Raw genomic sequence first — 25,681 nt, forward strand, 5'->3', positions numbered from 1 at the left:
TTGGTTCTCAAACACCTTGGTACTCAGACAACTTGGAACCCAAACACTGCAAACCCAGAAGTAAGTGTTCCAGTTGTGAACTTTTTTTCAGAAGCCAAACGTGCTCCGTTTTGAGTGTTACGCTTCCGATTTGAGTGCCACACTGAGGTCTGTTGTTGCTATTTATTTTGCGTTTTTGTATTTGTGGCTCTTTTTTTGTGACTGTATGAAACCCAGTTCAGCTACTGATTGATTGATTGATTGATTGATTGTGTGACTGCAGTACATTGTTTATCACTTTCATTCTATGGATCTTTGAAGCTTTACCTGCTCATCTTTTGTTTTCCACTCCAATAATAGGTTATACATTTTAGACAATAGTTTTTCATTATTCTCTAATAAATCTCTTTCAAATTGTGAGCTTTTGTCCAGAAATCCATTTTTCTTACCTAGTTTAAACATATCATACAATTGGTGGTACTGCAATCAGTCTGTTTCTTATTTCTTCCATTGGTTTCAATCTGGGTTCCCTCCCTGAGAGGTCCAGTAAGTCTCTATAGGTCGCCCACTGTCTGTCCATGTTAATTCTCTTGATTGTAATAGCTTCCATTGGTGATAACCATAGGGGTGTTTTCCTTTACAGCAGGTTCTTACATTTCTCTCAGACTCTATACAGATTCTTCCTGATCACATGACTTGAAAAACTTGTATATATTTTAGCTTCCCATGCCAAAGACATGAATTTTAGTTCTGCACTAAACAAATCTGTTGTAGCCTGGAACTGAGTGTGTGCAGTGTAGCTGACTTGTGCTGAATGGGACACAATTGTGGTCAGCCTGAAGAAGCACCAATAAACCTTGGTGCCTGACCATAAAATCAAGCCAAGCCAGAGGAACTAGAATAATTACAGCACTTTCACTGAGAAAGTGAACTGTGTGTTTGTTTAGGCCCTGGTTGAGAGAAGCTGTCAGAAAGAATTAATGCCATTATATATTTACGATATTGCATTAATGGTTTTATTGTGTATTTTAACTCTTGTTGCTGCTGCTTTAGGTTTTTTTGGACACTGCTTAGAGATTTCTTAATGTATTCAGTGGCATATAAATGATCTAAATAAATATGATGGCTGCTTAATTTTGTGCTGTGTATGGAATGCTAGCTGATTGGGTTTTTTACATTAGTTTTTTCTTAAGCTTATTGTGTTTTTATTTATTGTAGTATGGTTTCATTGTTGCACTTCTCTTTGACCAATGCCCTAAACTGCTTGAGAAGTCTTGCAGATGCAATTTCTGTAGTAAACCAGATAGGATAGTGCTGTCCAGCATTCAGTTATTTGCATTTTTCTGGAAGCAAGCCTAGTTGAATAAAAGCAAGTAGTGCCTCTGAGTAAGCATGCTTGTTGTTAGGCTGCGATTCTGAGCACACTTACTTGGGAGTAAGAAGTGGTGAAGAAAAAAGTAGGAAAGCCGGTACAGTATTGCTTCCGAGGAAGCATGCCTAGGCTGGACTTAAAACGCCTCTCATGCAAGCGGGTCAAATTTTCGGACTTGCATTAAGTTTCCTGAGCGGGGAGGTGAAGCCTGCAAGACTGAATATATTAGCTAGGCAGCCTGCCCCAAGGGGCACAGCGAGTTAGAGTAAGCACGCCTAGGCTGGAGGTGCACAAAGAAGAGAAAGCTGGCAAAGGGAAGGGAGGGTGTTTGAAGGTTGCTAAGGCGAACAACGGCGCGTCGCGGGGGAGATGCGCCGCGGCCCAACTAACCGGGCCTTTCCCTATGCTGACACCTCCCAGAAGGCCAGCCGTTGCCATGGTGATCATCAAAGGCCGGGGCAGCGCGGCTTTCTTTTAACCCCCTTTCTTCGCGCCGCGTCACGTGCCCGTTCGAACGCGCCAATCACAAGTTCCTCAGCGAAGAGGGGCGGGGAGAGCGTGTGTTTCTGCGTAGGAGGGGTGAAGGACGTAGGCAGCTTTTTCTTCCCTACTTTCACCACAATCACATCTGATTGGTTAATATTCACCCTCCCCGCGCCCTGATTGGTCCGCGGCACATCTGGGTCTTTTATGTGGGGGTTCTTTTACGTTCTGTCTCTGTGTGTGTGTTTGTGATATTATTTGTTTTTGTTTGTCTAGGCCCCGCCCCCAGCTAACTGGAGGGGCGTGACGTATATCCCACCGCCTCCTCCTAAAACTGTTCGTGACACGCCTCCTTTTCCACCCGCCTCTTTCCCTTCCCGCCCCTTGGTAACAAGACAACCTCAAGAGTGGCGAGTTAGACGTTATTAGCCGCGCCCCCTAAGGGGCAGGACGAAAAGAGCGGCGCTCGAGGCACGGCTGAGGGCGGGTAAAGGGGGGCGGGGCCTGGGATGTGGGTCGGGGGCAGCTTCTGAAGGGAGAGTTTGAAAGGCAGGAATTAAGAGCCTAGAAAGCTAAGGCTAGAGAGTCATATGCTGAGGAATGGTCAATTAATGGCAGGGACTAGGGGAGAGGTGAAAATACAGGGATTAGGGCTGAAAGGATGAAAATTGAGTGGGGGGTGTCAAGAAATAACGGTCTTTGGTGGAAGAGGTGAGTTTTCAGGAAACTGAGGGATGGTCAAGAAATGATAGGGGCTAGGGTGGAAAAATGAGGGGGTCGTCCAGGAAATTGAGGAGGGGGTGGCAAGAAATAGCAAGGACTGGCATGGAACGCTGAGTGGGTGTTCTAGGAAATTGAGGGTCAAAAAATGAAAGGAGCTGGGGTGGAGGGATGAGGGCTCCTCCATGGCCACCACCAGAAGTGCACCTGGTGAAGCTTTCCCCCATTGCTGCATTTACCTGCTTGCTGAGAGAGAAGGGTGAATGGGTGAAGAAATCTCTTCACCTGCCGTATTTCTGCCTATCGGTGAGTTGTTAGTGGAAATGCAGCATGATAGGAAAGTAACCCCCAAAGTACAGGTCGAACTGGTGTGTGCAGTCCTCCAACTCCCTGAGTGGAATAAGGGGCCCTGACCTCTCTTTCCGTGCTAGTTGCACCCGCCCCGCCCAGCTACTAAAGGGGGAACATTGGTTAAAATTGGCAGAAATCTGGACGCGGGGTTGCCAGTTGCATTTAGGCTGCCTCTGCCTTACCCATAATTCGAGCAGTGTTTTGTGGGGGTTGTGGCAATACCAGTAAGGGGTGCTCTAGGAAGAACTAAGGAGAGATGCTTGCAGACACAGAAAATGCCAACGGAGGTGGAGTCCGGGGAGGGATGCTGAGGCTGCCATCCTAGGTGCTGTGAGTTAAATCCTATTGAAATCAGCAGGGCTTCTTAGTTTAAAGAAAAATTGTGGGAGATTAGTCTGTAAAATATCAGCTGCGCTTGTGGATACCGTAATGAAACTATCGCCGAAACATTTGGAACGGGGGCTGGTTCTGAATCTATAGTAGCCAGGAGTTCCGAGGGGGCGGGCTCTTGTAGTGTAAGTATCAATGGGGAGGGGCTTTGGAGCAGCTGCCTAGAGGAGGAAGGGGGGAGTCTGGGGAAGGGGGCGTGGCTCCGGCTGGCTCCCACGTCCCCTCTAGTCTCTCTCTGCTTCTCTCCTCCTTCACAGGGTGACACGTCTGCAGGGTGAGTGAGTGGCATTGGCAGACTGTCAATCCCTCACCAAAGCGGCCATCAAACAACATAAAACACACACAGTCACTGAGCTGCTGGGCTCATAAATTCCAGCTGGCGGATATTTTTGCACATTGCTTTGCAGAGAGTGTGTAATTAATTTTTTTCTTTACTTCTCCCCCCTTTTTAAAAAAAACCCAACATCCGCTCTTTTCTTTTGCACAAGTTGAAACTTTTTTGCTGCTATTTTATCTATCCGTTGCACAGACAAGACAGACATTGGGATCGTTTGTTATGTATGTGTGTGTGGTTTTTTCCGAGACGGGGAAAGGACAATCATTTTTCCCTCCCACCGGCTGCATTTTCTTGTCTACTTTTTCTTGTCTTTTTTTTAAATGTTGCAATTAGGGGCTGGGGGTGTCTGCTTGGTTTATTGTGATTTTTAAAATCCCCTACCGTGTGTCACACTCGTAACTTTAAGGATTTGAAAGTAAGTTTTATCCCGTTCCCCTCTTTTTTCTTTTTTCCCCCCTTGCTGCATTTTTACAAAATTTTCGTCCTCTCTGTTTCCAAGAAAAGGGTTTTCAAAGGAGGAAAAAAAAACAAAAACAAAGACAAGTAAGAGAAAAGACATAGACGAGCAACTAACTTTTTTTTCTTTCCCCCCTTCCCCCTTAAAGGAAATAATAAAGCCTTTGGGTGAAGATTTGTACCAAAGGAAAGAAAACTTCAGACACCTTATCAAGGCCGTTTATCCGAACCACAAATATTGTGATGAAAGAAGATTGTAACTAAAGAAGAGAGTGATTTACTGCTCTGGAAAGCAGAAGAGAGAGTGGAATAAACAACGGAGATCCGGTCAAATATCAAACACTGATACCCCCTTCTCTCAGGAGCAGGAACTGAAATTCATTACAAGAACAAGAGATTTACTTGCATTTTCTCTCCCCCCCCCCAATCTTCCAAGCACAAAACCACCTTATCGTGAAGCGCTTCTTTCCCCCCCCTCCCTCCCTCCTTCGCCTCCTCCTTCTCCGGCGTGCCGTTTCTTCTTCTGCTGCCTCCGTTGCCGCCTCTCCAAGTGCATTGATTGGGCTGCGGTAGGAGGCATGGATGAGCAGTCCAGGATGTTGCAGACTCTCGCCGGCGTGAACCTGGCTGGCCACTCGGTACAGGGGGGCATGGCTCTGCCTCCTCCCCACGGACACGAAGGGGCCGACGGCGATGGCCGCAAGCAAGACATAGGAGACATCCTCCACCAGATTATGACCATCACGGACCAGAGCTTGGATGAGGCGCAAGCAAAGTTGGTCTCATTAAAACAAAAAATCCCAATGTTGTGTATATATATGTGTGTGTATGTGTGCATGTGCGCGCGTGCGTGTGTATGTATGTCTGGTGCGCTCGTGTGTGTGTTTATATGCGTGGCGCTTTTTGTTGTTGTTTCGCTCCTTGCTGTCTCCTGCTGGGACCAAATATTCTTGCAATTAAGACAACCCTTTTAATACTAGAGGAGAAATGCGGGGGGGGGGGGCACAGACCAGGGGCAACAGCCGGAGTTGGTCTGAATAAGGGAGAGAGAAAAGAAGCACAATATACATGTGCAAAGATTTCTTCCTTCCACTCCAAAATCTGTCTTATTGCACTAATGCTTGGAGCTGGGCTCTTGCTGATAACCTTTCCTTTATTAGGATGATGCCCTCATTTAAGGGGTGGGGGTAGAACCGGCCTCCCATCCCATGCTGCTGTCACCTTGGAGGGTTTGCGTTTTTCTTTCAAAGAAGTGTGAACTTTGTAAGTGCTCTGCACAACCCCCAAATTGGTGTTTCTCTGGAGTTAGATTGATTTAAAAATTAAAGGAGTGAGGAAATATTACAGGGTGCAAGAGATTGGGAGAAACAGTTCCTCCCCTCCTTTTTCCCCCTTAAAATAAATTATTATTTTTAATATAAATTGCAGTAAATACAAAACAAAGCATATAGTTGAACTCTGGAAATCCCCTCTCTTCATAAATCAGTGATGATGATATAGCAAATTGGAAAGCTTTGACAAGCTGTGATTTATGCATGAGAAGAAATGGAAGGAAATTTTCACATCAGGTTTCTGGGGTTTTGTTTTTTAAAAACAATGACGATAATTTTAAAATGAAACAAAAACAAAAACTTCTTCGGTATCTCTTCCTGGCTGTAAGTGGCAGGCAGGGCGGCTGGGGTTGACTGGGTTTTCTTCTTGTCACTTAGTCTTCACTTCCTGATGAAGGAGAAGGCAGTTGACCCTCTTGCCACCCACCCCCAACTCAGTTTGCACCTATGGTGATTAAGTTCAAACATCCTTACCTTTCTCCTTAATGTAGGTACTCTGTCCACATTGGGATCACTCCTGTTGCCCTCTTGAGCCTAGCTTCAGCCTTCCCCATCAAAAGCTATACCCTTATTCCTTGTCAACTTTAGTTATTCCTTTGCGTAGATCAGAATGCAAAGAACAACATGTAAAGACTTCAGTAAAAAAATATTTCCCCCTCCTTTGCATTAAGATGTCAGGCTTGTGCTAATACCTTTTAAAAAATCTTTTATTTTGCAGAAAGCATGCACTGAACTGCCACAGAATGAAGCCTGCTTTGTTCAGTGTCCTCTGTGAAATCAAAGAGAAAACAGGTAGGAGACCACAAGTTACACAGCTTTTGAAATGAACCTCTTCCCCCCTCTCCCCCCAATAGGTAAACATTGCAATATACTTCTCTCAGCGAGCTCTAGGAGAGCTGCTTTAGGAACCGCAGCCATCTTTGATCATCACCTCCTTGTCTGTTTCTGATCTTTGGGTTGGGAGGTAGAGGCAAATGTAATCAATCAAGAATGCTTTTTAAAAAAACAATTCATAATCCTGCTGCAGAATGAAATGTAAATGAAAATGGTAGTGTATCACCTATTCAGGGTAAATTCCCCCTCTCGCTGCAGTCAGAGAAAGTAAAAGCAAGGATCCGGCTTTCTTTCCCCTCCTCCTCTGCCTTGTTTTGAGTATCTGCTTCTTAAAGAAGCAATGCAAGAGGCTGGAGAAGCCAATTACAGCCAGTGGCCCCTCTGTGTGAGAGACCGAAAGAGCCAGCAACTTTCTTGAGCCACTCTTGTTTTTTTGATTTTGTCAGTACCAGTTTATATGTAACTGAAAGGAGTCAGTCAATAGCTCTGAGCTCCCACATTTTGTAGGAAAATTATGGGTGTTCAGATGTGCTTTGGGAAGACATTCTTGATGTGTGTTCTATGCACATCTTTACACAGAGGGGGGAAATACATATATGTACATATATTTTCTGTGGATATTTTTGGCAAGACACTTTGCCTCTGAAAATGGGGGCAACATGTCAAAGAGAAAGTACCTAATCAGAGAAAGCATCTTGTAGAACTAAGGCTAACAGGACAGTCGAGCTGTGTGCTTTCACACTGAATGAAGTGTTAGAGACTGAAAACCACCTTCTCAACAATTGGGTCCACAAGAGATAAATATCTTAATGTTCATAATTCAGCTCACAAAGCTAAAATTCTACTTTCAGACATTTGATCTGAGTTGTCACTAACTGCGATTAGCATCTGTGTGACACTTGACTTCAGCGTATTGTTGTTTGTATAGATCTTCCAAAACTCCCTCCCCCGAACTGCATGGCACGCTGAAAGGCCTGGTAGATACTGCAAGTGTAAGCATGTCTAAGGAAGGCATACTGCTTGTGTGCATGATAGAATAGAAATGCTGGAATATATAAAAGCCAGTGAGTTTTTAAAAACAACAAGAAGCAGGCCTTTTAAAAGAGGTTCTGTACCTCTGTGTGTGTACAGGAAATCCAGCAACGTCTGTCTTTTTGCATAGCAGTTACTTTAAAAATGCTACAACAATCCTGCTGTCAAGCAGTTGGACTTCTTATTCTTTAATATAAAGATGATGATAAAAATGCCTTGTTGTTACAGTAGAACTTTGTGCACATACTCTGTACCTAATGGGGGTGGGGGAGTCAAGGAGATGAGAAATCATTAATAGTAAACAACCCCTGATTGTATTGGAGCTAAAAGGAAGAAAATGCTGAAAGTGTCCCGTGACCTCTTGGGCAGCACGAGGTCTCCAGCAACCAAAGTCCTTAAAGTCTCTGTGTCCTTAATATTTTAGCTACCACCAAAAACTAAACTCTTCTCTTTTGGCAGAAGGCAAAAACTATGTATTGACAACAGCAGATTACAGTTATGTAGGTTTGGGTCCCTGTGATATTTTATTCACAGACAGCTTAAAGCTTGTCTATTTGAAAGAAAAGTTTAGTTGACCAGTGTCAAAGGCGAGTTCAGAAGAAAGAAAGTCCTTTTCCGGGCTAAAGCACTGCTGGCGTAGGTTCTATGCTAGAAGAAAAGAGGCTGATAAGTTATCTGGAATATTGGGTGAATTTGGTCACCAGCTAAAATGCTGTTCTGTCATCCACAAGTTATATTTTTCTATGAAATAATGGAGGCATAACTTTATTGATTGCACAAATAATGAGGTATATGGTAGAACAGTACTCATAATCTAAAGCACAGTCTGGCATGCAGGAAGCACGTATTTTAATTATTATTTTTTGTTCCTTCTTTCTGCCTTCATATAAACTCTTGTAAATAATAATTGTTGATACAAAGTACCTCTTTTGTGGTCAACAAATCAAGCAATATTTGTTGTTATGCATCATTTTGTGTCTGTTTAAACTGTGATGGTTTTGGCATATACACTTTGACATAACTTTGTTAGCATATTTGGATACTTTCCCCTGAGTGTTTGCAGTTGTTTTATTTTTTTATTTTTATTTTGTTTAATTGTTGCATGTCATATGTTCTAAAATATATGTTAAAAAATTAAAAACAACAACAACAACAAAGGAATGGCTTCTCCATCTGCGCAGAAGTGCAGTCCTTACCAACTCAAGAAGCTTAGGAGTGGTGGAATTGATATGTTGAGTGATTGATGAAGGAAAAATGCATCTCCCCTCCCCACCCCCATGAGTTTTTATAAGCCAACTCTCATTCAGGATTGCCCATCTGAGATGAAATGGCTGAGTACACATTAGCAAGGGAAGCATGAAAGCAAATTCTTGCATATCTTGTATTGTCTTATTCTGGAAGGTGGGGTTGGGGGTGGGGAGAGGCGATTTCCAAATCTTCCTCCAGTGTTCTGATCCACTCTTAGGACTCCCTTCTTTCCTAATATTTTACACTGTTCTTTTTTATATACTTGTATGTTTCCGTATAAATTTTAAACTTTCAGAATAAAGACGTGTGTGTGTGTGTGTGTGTGTGGTGTTGTTGTTGTTGTTGTTGTTGTTGTTGTTGTTGTTGTAGCAGTGGAATTCCTGCCCCATTTCCCTGCCACCCCTCTGCTATTCTACTATGTGATTTGATCCCAGTAATTCCAGGCAGTTTCTTTGTTTCTTTTGCTTTACAAAAATGTAGCATAGTAAAAGAGAAGCATTTGTTTTCCTCCATTTCTCATAGAAAAAAAAATATTGTCATTACTCTTTGATAGGGAAAATGGAGAAGTAAGATTGAAAGTGGGAAAAGGGAGGCACATAGTAATCTTGGCCTAAAACAGTAATATTAGACTTGTTTGTTCTGGTAGATCTAGGGTGGTGCTGTCTGAAACTGAAAAGCAATGCTTTTATCTTTGAAGATAATTAGAATTATTTGCAGTCAGTGATAAATTTGACCACAAGATCCTTAAACATACTGTACTTAAAAAAAACCACACCACACAACTTACAAGTACTGCCTTGTAGGGCTAAATATGTATCTCTTCTCGGGTTCTGAGGTACTTCACAATCATTAAAATTGTCTGTAGTAATTGTTTATTTCCATTTGTATAAACGACCATGTTGAAAATAATTCATTTATGTTTCTAGGATCTGATTGGATAGGTGTGCTTATCTTTCCTTTTTAAAAACACAGGGGTATTCTTTTAAGGGCAGGGAATATAAGAAATAGCTGTAAATGATATTCTGTCTCCCGCACTGATATCTAGATATCTAGAGGCAGGTCAAGGTAATAGGCATCTCAAAACGGCATCTGTTTTGATTTTTAACACAATGGGAGAAAATGAACCATAAAAAATTGGGAGTCCTCTACTATTGTGTTACGGCTTTCCTATTAATCTGTACCTTTTATTTCTGTCATGCAAAATCCAAAGTTATTTGCTAAGGTTGCTTGTTTTGTTTGCTACCCCTTCTTGTTTAAGGGGTTCCTAGTCTGATCACCCCAGCCTCCAGCTCAAAGGCGATGTATCTGAATTAACTTAATATGAGAGTACATTAATTCTGACGGTTTCTAAAGCAAGTTGGGAATTGCAATCATTTCCCGGCAGACTGTTCATGACTGAGATCTGAACCAGTTTTGTTGTTTAGTCGTTTAGTCGTGTCCGACTCTTCGTGACCCCATGGACCAGAGCACGCCAGGCACTCCTGTCTTCCACTGAGTACCTGAGCTATATGTTCTAAATTTCTGCATGTGAATGTGTGTGTGCTTGTATGAGTGAAAGAAAGAATTGTGTCTGTCTTTCTTTAAGAGTCAAATATGACAGCTGCCAACCAAACCCTAATTTAATGCCACTACAACCCTAAATCGCATTCATTCACTAGTAACTCCTAATGGCATACATGATACCTTGCCAGATTTGTGGCCTTTGTGAGGTTTATAAACGGGGACTGACTTAGGGAGATAATAAAACTTAATGAACTTCTTGGGTGCAGGAGGTGTCTGCAGATTTGTTTCCATGGCTCAACAATTTATTTAAAAGTTTTTAAAGTAGCAATTTTTTATTCTCCAGTCCTTAGTGTCTCAAGTCCTCATATCAAAAACTTGTTTTGTTTCCCCTCTTAATAGAAATGCCTTAGTCACACATGTGAACTGAAATTAACAATAGAGTTAACTTCTTGTTTCCAACATATGCCAAAACCATTGGTGTTATTGTTGCAGTTGTAACTAGCCATGTAATGCCACTCCACAGAGAACATTTCCCATTATCTCTCTGTAGCCACATGGGTGTTCAAGGGCCAGCTCATGAATATGTCTTACTTTCATCTCTTGTAGTTATGCAGACTAGTCAGTATAATGCAGCAAGACCTTAATGATTTCCTTCTGCTGTAAGATATTGAAAATAAGTAACAAGTCTCCATCTTAAAAGAGCAAAAGAACTGTTTCCATTGAACTTTTCAGTAATCACAAGCTGGCACAGACACTGTAGAGGTAAAAAACCCCAGTGACTAATATTTAAAAGTTTGACCGGGTTGCTGTTCTTGAAAGTAAATATGAGGTTGTGATATGTTCAGCTGGTTTAAAGTTATTTTGTTTTAACCTTAATTGCTTCAGAATGAGGATTGTAATCTTCCCCATACTCCCCCCCCTCTGTACTATACTGTTAGGAATTAAATTCAAATGCAGGGCTCACTGTCAGTGGTATTCTTTACTACTACAAACCGAATGAAGTAAAAAAAGAAAAATCTTTCACGTAACACACAAAAACATTGAAGTCCCATTGCTACTCCTGTAGTGGTTCTCTAACAAGTTTGAATATGTGTTCGTCTCTACTTTAACCTTCCTTATTAGTGTTTTTCTCTTTTAAAAAAACAAAAACATACAAAATATTTTGTAAGCCCACCATCTCAGTGCTTTCAATATTTGATTGTTACAAACCTGTTATTGCACTGCACCTTTGCCAGAGGACCTTGATGTATTGAAGTACCGAATAAGCCGCAATTTGATTAGAAGTGATCTCTCGCTTCTTTTTCTTGCCATTTTCTTCTCCAGGAACCTATAAGATATAATCAGAACTGCTTAACTCAGTCTCTGTGCTGTTTTTTTTTTAAAAAGAGGACACTTAATTTGTTGCTTTGACACCAACATATCCTTGCATATTTTAAAATATTTTAAATGGATTATGAGCTGTCATCCAATATACTTCTGTAATGTTCCTTCTAACTTAGATCTCTTTTGCATCAAATCAAAAAATGAATTAATGTTACGGCTAGGTATAGGTTAGTGTGAGACTGTCTAGGCCAGGCCTTGCTGTACAGATTTTAATAGATTTGTCAACTCAATTCCTACAGCTCTTGATGAGAATTCCTACAGCTCAATGAGAAATGCCCATTTATGTGCCCTGTGAATATTATGTGATCCTTATTTAATTCAGACAGCAAGCTACTCAAAAGGCATATATCGGAATCAGTATCGCAAACATCTGAAAAGCTTCATTTTATAGAGTACAAAACAGTGAGCGTGAGATATTTATCTAGTTGTTTTTTGTTTGTTTTTAACTTCTCTGTAGCATTTCAAGCCTCAGAGAACAGGGCTAGCTGAATGTTTAAGATGCATGGGAATGACTAATAAGGTTGTATACCAGCAACTTAACATAAATCTAGAGCAGGGTAGTTTTTGTCTTCCTCCCCCTGTGTATCACTGATTGAATGAGATGTAGATGTTTCTATGAATTGACATCAGGAGAAGAATGCTTTGGTGGATCTTCCTCCTTCTCCTAGCAGTCATGTATAATGTCATTCACTTATCAAGATGATCAGCACAGTTCTGATAAAAACTTACCTAACACACTCCCTTCTTTAACCACCAGTTTGACCTTTTGTCATGTTTGCATTTCTTTGCTAGACAATTCATATGTTCCGATTAGGACTGGAATAAATAATTTACAGAAATAACTAATGTGAGCAACTGAAATTTCTGTTTGGTTTTTGCACCTCCTGCTTTCCCTCCCTCCCCTGTTTAAGAAATGTATGTATGGGGTAGTTCATCAACCAAACTGATAAATTACACTTTTCAACTGGACATTACAGCTATTCCAGTGTTATCTATACAACATAGTCAAACAAGGGACTTGCATATGGAGGCAAATGAAGTGTGAGGCTGCACCAGCCTGTGCATTTTTTCTCTCTCAGAAGGTGCTACTTGCATTTGTCTTGAGCCGGGAGTTGGAGAAGGAAATTGGTGTGCTAATTTGGCATTCTGTCATCAAACCTTGATGCTTATTGCTTGTCTTTTAGAAAATAGACATGTGGCAAACCTTTCAGTTGGAGTTTATTCTTGTTTCATATGTATATTGTATATCTAGCTCCTATGATCGTTTAAAAAATACGCATATTTTGCAAGATAAACGATGGAGCTCTTCAGCTATATGTAATGATCGTCATCAGTTACTGCTGGCTCCAAGAGCTCAGTCTTCTTTGGTTGAAAGTAAGGCAATTATTCCTGAGAATCTGATTGAATCCAGTATTTCTTACAAGGTGTATCGCTAACTAGGTTTGATCAAGATCAGAAATGTTGCCAAGTAGAAACTAAAGTCTGTCCTTGCTCTAAAGCTATACCTGAGTTGGATTTAGCACTTATATGCTGTCGCTTGCTGAAGGGGAAATCCATTTTCAGCTGTAGTCAGATAACTCTGGCGGAAAGGATGAAAAGAGTTTGTTCAAGCAGCAGATATTTGGGGTGGGAGTTCTTATTTCCACTTCTTGGCATCTTGCCATGCTTTAGATTATTCTTTAACCTGTATATCTGATCTTACTGTCAAGCAGGTAGTTTTTCACATGTATGTTTTGGGGCTTATTTGTGTGTGAGTATCATACAAGGATGAAACTCTTTCCCCCTTATTTTTAAAAACCTTGATAAGTTATGTTTTTTGGCATACATCATGAAGCAAACCTATCCATCTCAAGATCTCTTCCCATGCAATCTAAATTAAGATTCTATGCGGGCCCTTACAGATGCTGGTAACTTTTGGCAATTATCATTTTGTTTGGTGAGCAGTAGTAAAACAGTGTGCGGTAAAAGTGTTTAGAGGGAGAAAGGATAAATAAATGGGACAGTTTTGCAATGCAAAGTGGTTTGGGGTGTTTTTTGAGGATTTCTTGGCTCTTGCTTAACTGCTATTGTGAAGCCTGGAGCAGATTTTTTCCCATTGCTAATGCCCTAGAAGTATTAATTCACTTTGATATGCTAATTAGAGGGCATTATGCAAGAAATGAGATTAAGTGGCAGCATGAAGCCATTTGCCTGTCAGTAAATTGAGAGCTTTAGCATCAGGAGGAGCTTTGTGTGTGTGTGTGTCTGTGTGTTTTCTCTGAGTTTCTCTTGGTTTTGCATATAAATAAAATTGATTGAAAGGTCTAGAGAAGCTTCTAGAACATTGGTGGTTCTTCTCTTCTCTTCTCCTCCCCCACCTTTCCTTTTATGATTATTTAAACTTTGTGTTAGAGACTTTCTCTGCATATTAATTGATCTAATGGGAGACGGTGAATGTGAAAAATTCCTTTGTGTTTCACTGGCAGTACTTTAAGAGAAAGGGAAGTGCAATCTTATGTTGGGTGGCATTTCTGTCTACCTCTCTTCCCTCCCCTCCCCTCCACTGACCTGTACATTTATGATGTGGTGCTGTAAGACCCTTCTGTGCAGCAGCCTTGAAACGGATAACGGCAGACTTTGGTTTTGGCCTTTGAGATAGCATGATGAAGGTTTGATTTCAAGAGTAACACCAAACAAATAAGTTGCAAAGTAGCAGCAAAGGCCTGATGTCCCCCCACCCCCACCCCACTCACTCCCGGAGTTCCCCATGAATTGGTAAGCAGTTCGCACACATACATAGTTCAGAAAGAAAATGTTGTGTTGTGTGTGGATTTTATTTGCTATTAAGGAATATGGGAGTAGTTTTAAAGGTTGACCTTAAAATCGGTAAGAGCAAGTAATTCAGAGTTAAAATGTATGTTCTAACCTTAATTTGATTAATTGCACTTGCTTGTTGGAGCTCATATAGTGTATTATATCTGTGTAATAAGCCTCTCATGGCAATAGGATAACTGGTGGTAATGTAGTTTTTGATCTAACTCAGATCATCCTGACTCCATTACCCATTTCTGATGCTTAGCTTCTGTGGTATTCAGAATATTGATGCACAAAGAAGCATTGAAGAAAAAAAAATATAAGAGTGTGAATGAGCATGTGCACACAGAAAAAAACTGTCTTAATGTTTTTCTGAGTCTGCTTAGTGTGTGAAAGCTTGTACTTTTTTTTTTTTACACCTTAATATCCACAGCTAGCGAAGGTCAAATTCCTCTCTAGTTCCCTCTGTGCTCTGCCTGACAGTTCCTTGTGAAGTAAGCTAGGCTGAGGGCTGAATAACATTTCACACTCTTAAGTACTTTGATATGGATATCCCAGTGCAAAATACATATGGTGATGCATTGACTGTAAGTGATGAAAAGGCATTTTCTGAATAGCTGGACTCCTCTTTTCCAGGCACAGACAGGGGCCCCAGTCCTTCCCTGCTCTTTATTTCTATATATACTGTGGGGAACTCTTGTCATTTTGGTGTATGCCCATTCATAGACAAAATTCTGCAGTGTGTGTGTGTGTAGTTGAATATCCCTTCTATAGTACAAAACTATAACTGAATGGGCCATAGAGAGATTTTGCATCTCAAAATGCCTAGGATTTATTTCCTCAGGTTAAACTGCAACTAGCCATTTAACTGTAAAAGGCTAAAAAGCCCACCAGAATGTGAGAATCAAAGGCAACTACAGGCAATGACCAATTTTTGACCCTGGCGTGCGTTGGTGGAGTCAGCGTAAGCCTGCTTTGCCCCATTATGGCCCTTCCCTTCCCCATTATGCTTCCTTTTTCCAACCACTATCGGGTCACTGCAAAGTGCATGTGCACGGTTGTGCGTCAAGTGGATGCGTGTAAAGCAGTTGTTGCCTGTAGAACAATTCTGGTATGACTTCCACAGGACTATCATAATAAACATGGGGGTATGGTGCCCTTACTGAAACAAAACTTGATGGGTAAAAATAGGATGAAAAGGCTTAGTTAAATCAATGTTTGTTCTTTTTGGTCAGAACCTTTTCTCTTCATTTTAAAAATCATTTTGGATTTGGAAAAAAATTGACTGACTAATGCCCAAAGAAAATTCCCTTGCAAGAAGTAACTTTGGATTAGTAAATAACTGTTCATTTCTGAGCCTTAGCTCCCATAACAAAAGTGCTCTTGAGGAATGTTTTTTGTTACCTGCTGCCTCCACTATATTAATGTTGCTCAGGGGTCACTGCAATAAAGGGGAAACTTCATGAATAAAATAAAGGAACTGAATCCATTTCTGATTTGAGGTACAGCACTGTCAGTTGGTAATATTGCAACTAGGTTGGCTAACTGGAGCTTGAAGTTGTGGAGTGGCTGGAAGCAGAGAAGTGGTGGGAGGCACCAGTTGGGGAACCCCCAGGGGAAGAAGGCTCAGAGACAGGGGAGTGGTGGTGGGTCAATGATGCAGTGGTCAGAGGGAGAAGTCACTGACACTGGTGTGTTTATTGCTGACCCACTCCTTGCAAGTTTGAGGTCACTGGCTCAAGGGCTCCTGATCCAATGAGTTCTGACTCAAGACAAATTATGATGCTGGGTCCGAAGTTGGTTTTACCTCTGCCTTTGGTGCCCCTTCCTATCTGAGTCTGAGCTTGAATTCAGGCCGCTGCTTCGGATGGGGGATCCTGATGCAAGTGAGGTAGAAATTTACTCTGCATGGCTCTTTTTCTCCTGTGGCTCTCTGCCTCCTGGAACTCTCAGCCCAAGGAAGTTTGTCTAGTGCTATCTCTGTGCAGAGATGTGAAAGCTAGGGGGGCATCTGAAAAATTGGGAGGTCATTTTTATTTACCTCCTAATTTTTTAGAATATTTGGGAAAACCCCTGAAACAATTGTGTGGGCAGGAGGGGGGATGTTTCTACCTGTCAATTTTCACATCCCTGGGCCCCACCCCGGACTTTCACATCTGTGTCTCTGTTATCTCTTTGGTGCCAGGCAAATTCTTCAACCAGCCCTTCTAGGATGTTTTCCAAAGATTTGTTTGGTTTTTAAATGCTCATCTCTTGTGACTTTATTCTGTTGTATATAGCTTTATAGTGTGTAACGTTCAATGTTGTATATTCAGATTAAAAGTGATATGTATATTGAAAGTTAATCTTATTGATAATTTTAATGCATATTTTGTTTCATGTAAACATCTTAGAGACTTTTACAGTTTAGTATACAAATTCTGTTAAATGCTTAAAATGTTAATTTGGAAATAAGTCCCATTGTGTTCCAAAAAGCTTACTTTCAGGTAAGTCTGCAAATAATTGACGGTGGAAATTTCCATGGATTCAGGTGGAAGTGGAGTTAGTCTGTGTACAAATCATAGGTTGCTCACTTGGTTGTCCTATCTGTATGCTAGTTATAATGCCATTTGCACATATAATGTGACATTTTATTATGTGCTTTTCATAGTTTTAGACCTACTGTAGACCATGACATACAGCAGTTTCCCTCAACTTAGTGCCCTCCATGGAAGCTTTGCTTGGTGTTTGAATTTGAGGTCAGATTTATCAGATCTTTATAGTGGAGGCTGGTTCATCAGGGGCAGCCCCAGTCTGCCTCTACCAGCCTGCTTTTTATTTACAACCAGTGGGGATGTTTCTCTGCTTTGGCATTCCCTCCAACATTCCTCAGATGAAAATAGGGACATTCTATTCTACATTCTCTTCCATCTGCAGTTCCATCTGTGTGCCAAAGGGAGAGAGGGTTTTTCCTTCCCATTCAACTAGAGGCAACAAAAGGGAGCTGGAGTGCTCAAGTGATAGGAGGCTGTGGAGATGAAGCATCTCTCCTTGACAGTGCTGCAGCTCATACCAGAGCATCAAAATATTCCACACGTTTTATTTTTTTTCAATAAACCCAGGACTTGTGCATTGGATGTGTATTGGGCTAAATAACAGGTTGGGGATATATATACGCACCCCTTCCCTCCCCCCCTCTCTCCATATATTGTTCTCTTACCTTTGCCTCCTCTCTCTCTCTCTCTCTCTCTCTCTCTCTCTCTCTTTTTTTTTTTACTCTTATGGTGCAAGCCTGGATGCTTGTCTCCTCAGGAAGTGTAAGGGAATTTGCTCATAGGAAAGTGGGAGATGTGTGCCTTCCATTGCAATGTACGTTGAATGCATGGTGTGTATGGTAGATTGTAAGTTCCTGCAGGCAGGGACCTGATTATTCCAGTGCCGCTCTGTGTGCACACGCACGTGCAACAACAAAATAATCATAGTAATAAAAATATACTAATACAAGGGAGGTATTTCCCTTACACTTGTACTAGACAGCTGGATACCTACATGTATATATTTAAGGCTGTAGTCCTGCACAGTATACATTTACCTGGGAGTAAGTCTCAATGAATTTAAGTGTTTGCTTATGAGTAGACATATGTAAGGCTTGCACTGAATTTTGACCTGAACAATACACAGTTTTGCGCTCTCCTTCTATGGATTGCAGCAGCCCAGCAACCTGATTCAGCACATACTTACACAGGAGCTGGTCACATTATGTTTAGGAGTGCTTATCCTCACGTGTATCCTGGTACCCCACTTTCTGTATAAGGTTATTCAGAAGTAAGTCCCACTTGATTCCAGGTCATTGTTTGTGTACAGTAGGACCATGTGCATATTTACTCTGAATAAGATTTCATTGAGCTTGGTGGGAGTGATTACTTCCCCTTCCCTAAGAAACCTAGCTTTACTCTTGTCTGCCATCTTATACACACCTACTCAGAAGTTAGCTTTGACTCATTCAATGGAATTTACTTTCAGGTAAAGGCATGGAGAGATGGAGTGAAGTGAACAAAGGCTGGTCGCCTCCCTGTTGAAAGGATCCAAGGAGGCCGCAAGATATACAGGCATAACTGGGCAATCACCCTTCCTTCCCTGGCCAAGAGGGCTGAGTTCTTCCAGCCAGTGCCTGGGAATGAAACCAAAAAGCAAATCCTTAGGGAAGGAGGCATGAGAGCTCTGACAGGGTCCTAGAGGCCACCTCCCTTTCCCCCCAAAGCCTAGTACAGTAAGCACTATCTGGGAAGGATCCCTCATGCCTTCTTCCTAGTATTGCTGCTGCTGGCCCAGAAGCTGCTTCCCCTGGCTGGGGGAATTTGGGACTCTCTGTGACTGAGTAAGAGGCTGTGATTGCTTAAGGGTTTTCGTGAGTGTACTGGCATTTTCGTGGCCCTTGGAGGGTATGCAGTGGATCCAGGGGCATACCTAGGGGTTGGCAAAACTGGTCCCCAGTAGGGGGCCAGCCCTGGGGGGGGGCCTCACAAAAATCACCTCAGATTGCTCCGAGGAAAGAGGGTTAATTGTGTGGGATGCATGATAGCCAGATTGCCTGGATGACATTTGCTTCAGAATAAATTAAGATCACGGGTGGGTGGGGTGATGGGACGGATGGTGTCACCTCCACTGCTTTTTTCATACCCACCACCTACAGGGACTTTTAAATTCTGCCAAATTTTGTGTGCGTGTGCGGTCCCCACGAGTCTTGGGGGACCTGAGTGGATCTGCCTGCCTCCCTCCTCTTGCTGCTGGGCTGGGCTGTTTCATTGCTGCTAATATGTGCCTGACTGGGTGAGGGGAGGGGACCCTGGATGAGGTGGTGGTGGTTCCACTGGCACCTTGGTCCTTGTGCAGGACTTGATAGTGGCTATTGCGGTAAAGTGTTATTTTTTTTCTTTAGGGGGTGCCAATGCAGCTCCTTGCCAAGGGAACAAGGGACGCCTAGGTATGCCTCTGTATGGAACCACCTGCTTATTGATTTTCCTTCCTTCTGCCCTTCTACTCCCAGTGGGCATGAGCTACAACTGGATCTGAAATACAAAGGGATTGAATTTAAATATATTTAAATACAGTGGTATCTCGGGTTAAGTACTTAATTTGTTCCAGAGGTCAGTTCTTAACCTGAAACTTTCTTAACCTGAAGCACCACTTTAGCTAATGGGGCCTCCTGCTGCTGCCGCGCTGCCAGAGCACGATTTCTGTTCTTACCCTGAAGCAAAGTTCTTAACCTGAAGCACTATTTCTGGGTTAGCGGAGTCTGTAACCTGAAGCGTCTGTAACCCGAGGTACCGCTGTACTATACACTGTACACTGTTACTATATTTACACCCCATTTTCAGTCGCTCTCGAATGAGCTTGTATAGTGAAGATGTACAGACCGATACTATTAGAACAAGAATACATAGGGGCATGTCTGGAAATCTTCTGGTTCCTAAGCAGTTCAAGTTCCAGGCTGCAAAGACAAGTGGAACTACTGATTGTAAAGACACCTGCCAACAGACGCAGCCCCTCCATTTGAATTTACAACCACATAAGAGATTACTTGCTTGTTGTTTTTGAGGTTATTCTTTGAAGGATATTTTAGACACTGAATTTCTGGCTTCATTGATTACAATGGAATATTTATTTTATTTGCTTTTGCAGCTTACATCCTGCCCTTTGTTGTAGGACTCCAGAATAATACAGTGCACAAAAATAATAATTAAAACACGAAAACAATTAAATTAGATAAAATACCAGCAGCATTTTTTACATTAAAAAAAAAATTCTTGGGGGCAACTCAACAACATTTGCTTAATTTTCTAGTAGTTTGTTGTGACAGAACTGGCCTATTGGTAGTAGTCTTACTAATATTGAAAGTGTGTCTCATATGCATTGATGCTTAATTTACATTGCACCTGACTTTATGGGAGCAGATTTTTCTTCCCACCTGGCTTCCAAAATTTTGCAAATAAAATTGCACCCTGCTAATAACAGTGTGTATCAGCCTCCCCCTCCCAGGAACAGAGTAGCGTTTTCCTGCATGGTGACCTAACCTTTGGCCTTCCCTGATGTTTACACCTGGCTCCAATTTCCCCACTGTGCACCCCCTCCCCAAATTTGCAAGGGGTTGGACTACATGGCATGATCACATGCCAGAAAAGTTTCAGGGTGTCCCCCCCCCCCGACAGCTGCCATGTTTATCCAAATAAATATTTGCTAATGTGTCACTTTTCTTTTTTTTTAAAAAAAGTGAAATATTTTTCTTTTGAGGGTGGCAGCAGCAGTGGAAATGACTTTACAAAGAGCCAGTCAATCTATATTCTGCATAGCCAACTTCTGCTGAAAAAAGAAAAAGGTGATCCTGACTCCATTCTGAAGCTTATACTGTAGATCTGTCCAAAGGGGGGCAAGTGAAGTTCCACAATGGGTTTATAAATCAATATATATTGTAGTCTTACTATTTTGTGTTTAAACCCCTTTATTTACATTTTAATCACTTTTTATGACAGTTCTGCCCCAGTGAGATTTGATAGGCAGGTACTGTAATGAGCCCTTTTCAAGTAGTGGTTCAACAATTGTTGAATACCTTTCCCATGGAGATCTGTTGGGTCCCTTCTCTTTGTATTGGATGGAAGGTTTTGTTTTGCATAAGCAAGGCTTTAGTTTTGTGAGGTTTTTTGCCATTTTACTGCAATTGGCTTTTAACCAGCTGTTATGGATTTGTTTTTATCCATTTCCAGTGCCTTTGGTTTTATTCTTGTGTATAGTTTACGTTTCTGGTGTGTTAATTTTTTTTTAGATGTTTTGACCTGGAGACAGGAAAAGCATGATAAATTCATAAATCTAATCTAACAGTCATGCAAGATAAACCTAAATTATCCCTTGGTGCTGGTGCAAGCAGAAATCTGATGGTTTGTTTAAGGCCAACCAGTCTGTTTTGTGGGTGAAGTGAGAATGGGACTTCTGACTTATACTTCTATACAGTGGTACCTTGGGTTACAATCACCTTGTGTTACAAACAGTTCAGGTTACAGACTCCGCTAACCCGGAAGTAGTACCTCGGGTTAAGAACTTTACCTCAGGATGAGAACAGAAATCGCACGGCGGCAGCGGGAGGCCCTATTATCTAAAGTGGTACCTCAGGTTAAGAACAGTTTCAGGTTAAGAACGGACCTCCAGAACGAATTAAGTTCATAACCAGAGGTACCACTGTACTACCGGTATATTACTTCAGCTCTCAACAAGCCATCCAAGATTGTGTGTCAATTCAACTTGACTTCAAGGATATATTTATTATCATTTTTGAACAAATTATACAAACATGAAAAGTTGTGGAAATGATTGTGTGCTAGATAAAGTGATTCATTATAGGAGCAGTCGGGTTTATGGCACTTTATACCAGGGTTTTTCTCAAAAATTATAGCACAGTCTTCCTGTCACTATAAAAACTAGTGATAGTCTATAATATCACGCAGTAGTGGTATTTTTAGGATTTCATTTGTTATTCAAATGGAGTGGGAGCTCTCAGTTTCTCTCTATCATATTTCTTTCCTTTGTTGACTTCAGGTATTTAAAAGACAGAGAGGCAAGCACCCTGTACTAAAAGTGAACTAGAAATATTATGAGGATGTTGTTACCAACCCATCTTCTTGTCAGGGGTCAGGAAGAGCAAATTATTGTTAGCAGCCTTATACTGTTTTAAAAACAGCTATAGGGTCAATTACTCCAGGATTGCTTAAACACTGTGGACTTGTGGACCTTTGAACTAAGAGCATGCAAGGCAGTAAAACTGTACCTGGACTGCTGTATTTCAGATGGTGGAAAGGGGAATCACACAGCAGAATGCTTTCCTTGTTCGTTTACCTGCACAAACAAAATAATGCAGTGTGTAGTTCAGTTGAAATTCTTCTGCCTCCCACCATTTATTGACATCTACATTTTTATTGTAGGGATTTCTCAATTATGGATAATTTATTTCTGTTTTCCAACAGAGTGGTGTAGCCCAAGTACTACCTTATCCAGCTGGTTTGCATGAACTAGGCCTTATGCAGATATCCAGATGTGGGCTAGAATCCCATTAGAAATATCATGAGCTAGATATATTAAATTTTTGCTCAGGGAGTTTCATGTATTGAGTTAAACTTGATTATATCTTGAAATGAACACTTGTATGTTGCTGCGGACATATGGTAAGGTAGTACCTGAGGCACCCTGTTAACTGCATAACAAAGACCCTGCGGCACCTTCAAGACTGACTAGTCTTTTGTCAGTTGAAATTCCATAGGACCAATAGCCTGTTTTACCAAAAGTGACTTGAGAAGGTGGTAGATGTACATGTTTATGGGGCAGAGATGAACAAGAAGAGAACTAAGGGTAGCAAATGCAAATAATGTAACCTCATAGTAGTGGTGCAATTCATGGATGCTGGTCATGTTGCATTTATTCTGAAGAGATCAGTATCCTAAATGTGAAAGCTGTAACTTGGACCAAGGGAGTGACAGGAGGAAGTAAACAGTGAAATCAAAGAAAGTCTCTGGATTTCTGTAACTTAAAAACAAACAAACCCTGCTAGCTATTTTGTTGCTTTTGATTCTCCCTCCCCCTTTGAAGGCTAGTGTGGTAGAAAGGTAGTCTAGAAATAGGTATCGTGTCTTAAACTTCCCTCTGCTTCCACAGGGCCTAGTGTCATACCAGCACTAGTAGGTAAAATTTCTTCCTGAGACAGATACAAGGCTTCTGACTGCATGTTGCTGTATTTTTATTCAGTACTGATTTTTCAGTCTGGGCTTGTGGAACTAGTTTCTGTAATGCTTGTGCTGAGAAGCTAAACTAGTCTTGTGTTGGGGCCAAATTCACCCTTGGTTAGCAGAAAGAAGTGAATTTGCTATGAATTAGTTCGTACTGGTTTGCCACTTGTTAGGCCCTTGACGTGTTATCAATAAGTACCTTGGGAACTTATTGACTTGTTGGTTCTTGACCTTTTGGCTGTGGCTAAGTATAGGAATTGAATGCCTGAAAATTAAATGATAGGCTATATATGCATAAATTCTTGGGTGTCAGTGTATTACATGGACTAATTTCAGTTTACCTGAATTTACGGCATTTAGTGTTCAATAAAGGAAATATTTCTTTCAGTATACAGAGAGTAATAATATTGTGGTTGCTAGCACTAAGCAAATCAATTTCCTTTTACAGGCTGATTATCATAACAGCTGCTGTTTAATCACCCTGATTGTTAGGTAACTTTTCAATTGCCTCAACATTTTGGAAAAAAATAGGTAGTGCTGCCTCACAGGGATCATGGCACAGTTGTGGCTAACCTTCAACAAGGTGTGAATCGGTTTGGCGTGTATTAGTACAGTAGTAGCGATAATCCCAAACCACCAACTTCTAAAAAATTGGGTTGTACTTTGTAGCACCTCGACTTTAACTATGTTGTGTTTTGTTCTTCCCATGCTTTCAGCTTCTCATCTTGGTGAAATTAAATTAAAGAGAAAAGAGAAAAGAACCCATAAGTAAAAGTGGCACTCATTTATATTTTAGTTCTCAAATTTGTAAGGATAGATTGACAGTGTGCACTTTGTCCCTCTATTCCAACCTCCACATACGTTCTGAAAGCATTCAGGCAACTCTTCAGCTATATTTTCACAGCATGTTCACTAATTATTGCCTGAAAAGTCTGAACTTTTCCAGACAAACAAGATTCACTTGACTATTGGTACACACAGGAAGGACAGCCTATGATCTGCCTGCAGGTGTCTTAATGGGTGTTTCCTTTCTGGCTTCAGCATTTGATTTGGAAATACCCAGCCAGGAATCCTATCCATGTTCTTTGTCTTTCTCCCCTTGATCATGTATGTGTCAATAGTGACCTTAAGGACTGGTTTTCCCCATAGAAGCCTGGTCAAGGTCAACTTCTGAGGCCTGCATGTCTGGCTTTAATGGACATTCATTCATTATTTATTTATTTTAAATTGTTTTTATTAAGATTTTTTTAAAAAAAATTAGCATTATCAATGCTGATAAAAAACACAAGTTACATTTTACATTTTCTGTTACCTCCCTGCAACTTCCTGCAACTTCCCTTTCTGTTTATCACATATTCATTTCTTCTGCTTATAGTTTTATATACCTTATATACTGAAATTAAAATTATACTTCATTAATATATTCTTAACATTTTACCCTCATATTTAAATTTTCTCTTTAGGCTTGTTGATTGTATGTGTCTTAATTAAATCCTGCAAGTGAGTTCATTTCATTACATTGCCTCTGTATATACATCATAAAAGGTTCCCAATCTTTTAAAAAGTCATTATTGTCCTTATCTTTAAGTCTTTCAGTCAGCTTTGCCATTTTGGCATATTCCATCAACTTTTCTTGCCATTGTTCTTTTGTTGGTATTTCATCGCTTTTCCATCTTTGAGCTAGTAAAATTCTAGCCGCTGTTGTTGCATACATGAATAAATTATTCTTGTCTTTTGACAAATCTTGATGTAAAATATCTAATAGAAAAGCTTCTGGTCTTTTAACAAAAGTCGTCTTAAACATTCTTTTCATTACATTATAAATCATATCCCAATAGTTTTTAATTATTTTGCAATTCGACCACATGTGAAAAAAGGTACCTTCCTTTTCCTTACAGTTCCAACACTTATTGGAGCTTGTTCTAAACATTTTTGTCATTTTTGCCAGTGTAATATACCATCTATACATCATTTTCATATAATTCTCTTTTAGCAATATACACTCAGTAAATTTTAAATTAATTTTCTATAACTTTTCCCAATCTTCCCTTTGTATGTTATGTCTTATGCCCTAATGGACATTCAGTTAAAAGTACTAGGTTTGGGGCTTTCTCCATGCTGGCACCGTAGTTATGGTATTCCCTCTTTGCTCACTTTTATATGGGTTTTAAAACCTTTTTATTTCAGTGAGTTGATTCTTAAAACTGTTTTAAGATTAATTTATTAATACATAAAAATAATACACATTTCATAGAATCATAGAGTTGGAATAGACCACAAGGGCCATCGAGTCCAACCCCCTGCCAAGCAGGAAACACCATCAGAGCACTCCTGACATATGGTTGTAATTTCATTGTATTTGATATCTGTTTGCTGCTTTGGTTACACTTGTAGAAAGTGAGGTAGAACTAAATTTGTGAGTGTGTGTGTTTTGAGGCTTTCTGTACATCTTGCCAAAGAGTAGTAAACTTTTCTGTATTGTAAGGGATACATAATTGGTATATTGATTGCTGTAGGACCATCAAGTGAACTCTGGATGTTTAGAGGTGATGCAGCTGAGCATCTTTGTTATTAATTTAAATTTGTTTCTAAAAACACTCTGTATAGTGGTTCTAGGAGACATTGAATACAATCTGTTGTAACAAGGTTCAGACCAAATTTGCACCCTTGCCGCCTTGAGGGAGGGCAGGAAAAAAACTTACGTTGACTCAAGGGGCGCAAT

At 40.8% G+C, this 25,681-nt stretch overlaps 1 protein-coding gene across 12 annotated transcripts in view; it reads left to right on the forward strand.

The window, feature by feature from the left end:
• Positions 1 to 25,681, forward strand: part of PBX3 (PBX homeobox 3) — a 235,002-nt gene that overhangs the window by 5,243 nt on the left and 204,078 nt on the right. For 4 of the 12 annotated variants that reach the window (XM_083485968.1, XM_083485964.1, XM_083485972.1 and 1 more), the window contains exons 2-3: positions 4,238 to 4,863; positions 6,138 to 6,211. In XM_083485968.1, the coding sequence (XP_083342094.1) occupies positions 4,667 to 4,863; positions 6,138 to 6,211 (271 nt within the window). In that variant the 5' untranslated portion in view covers positions 4,238 to 4,666. Of the gene's footprint in view, positions 1 to 2,062; positions 3,236 to 3,396; positions 3,421 to 3,493; positions 4,048 to 4,237; positions 4,864 to 6,137; positions 6,212 to 25,681 lie in introns of those variants that run through there. The other 8 variants (XM_083485962.1, XM_083485963.1, XM_083485969.1 and 5 more) reach the window with 7 other exon arrangements.

The sequence above is a fragment of the Podarcis liolepis genome, assembly GCF_965112155.1.
Source record: "Podarcis liolepis genome assembly, chromosome: Z".
Taxonomy (NCBI): Eukaryota; Metazoa; Chordata; class Lepidosauria; order Squamata; family Lacertidae; genus Podarcis; species Podarcis liolepis.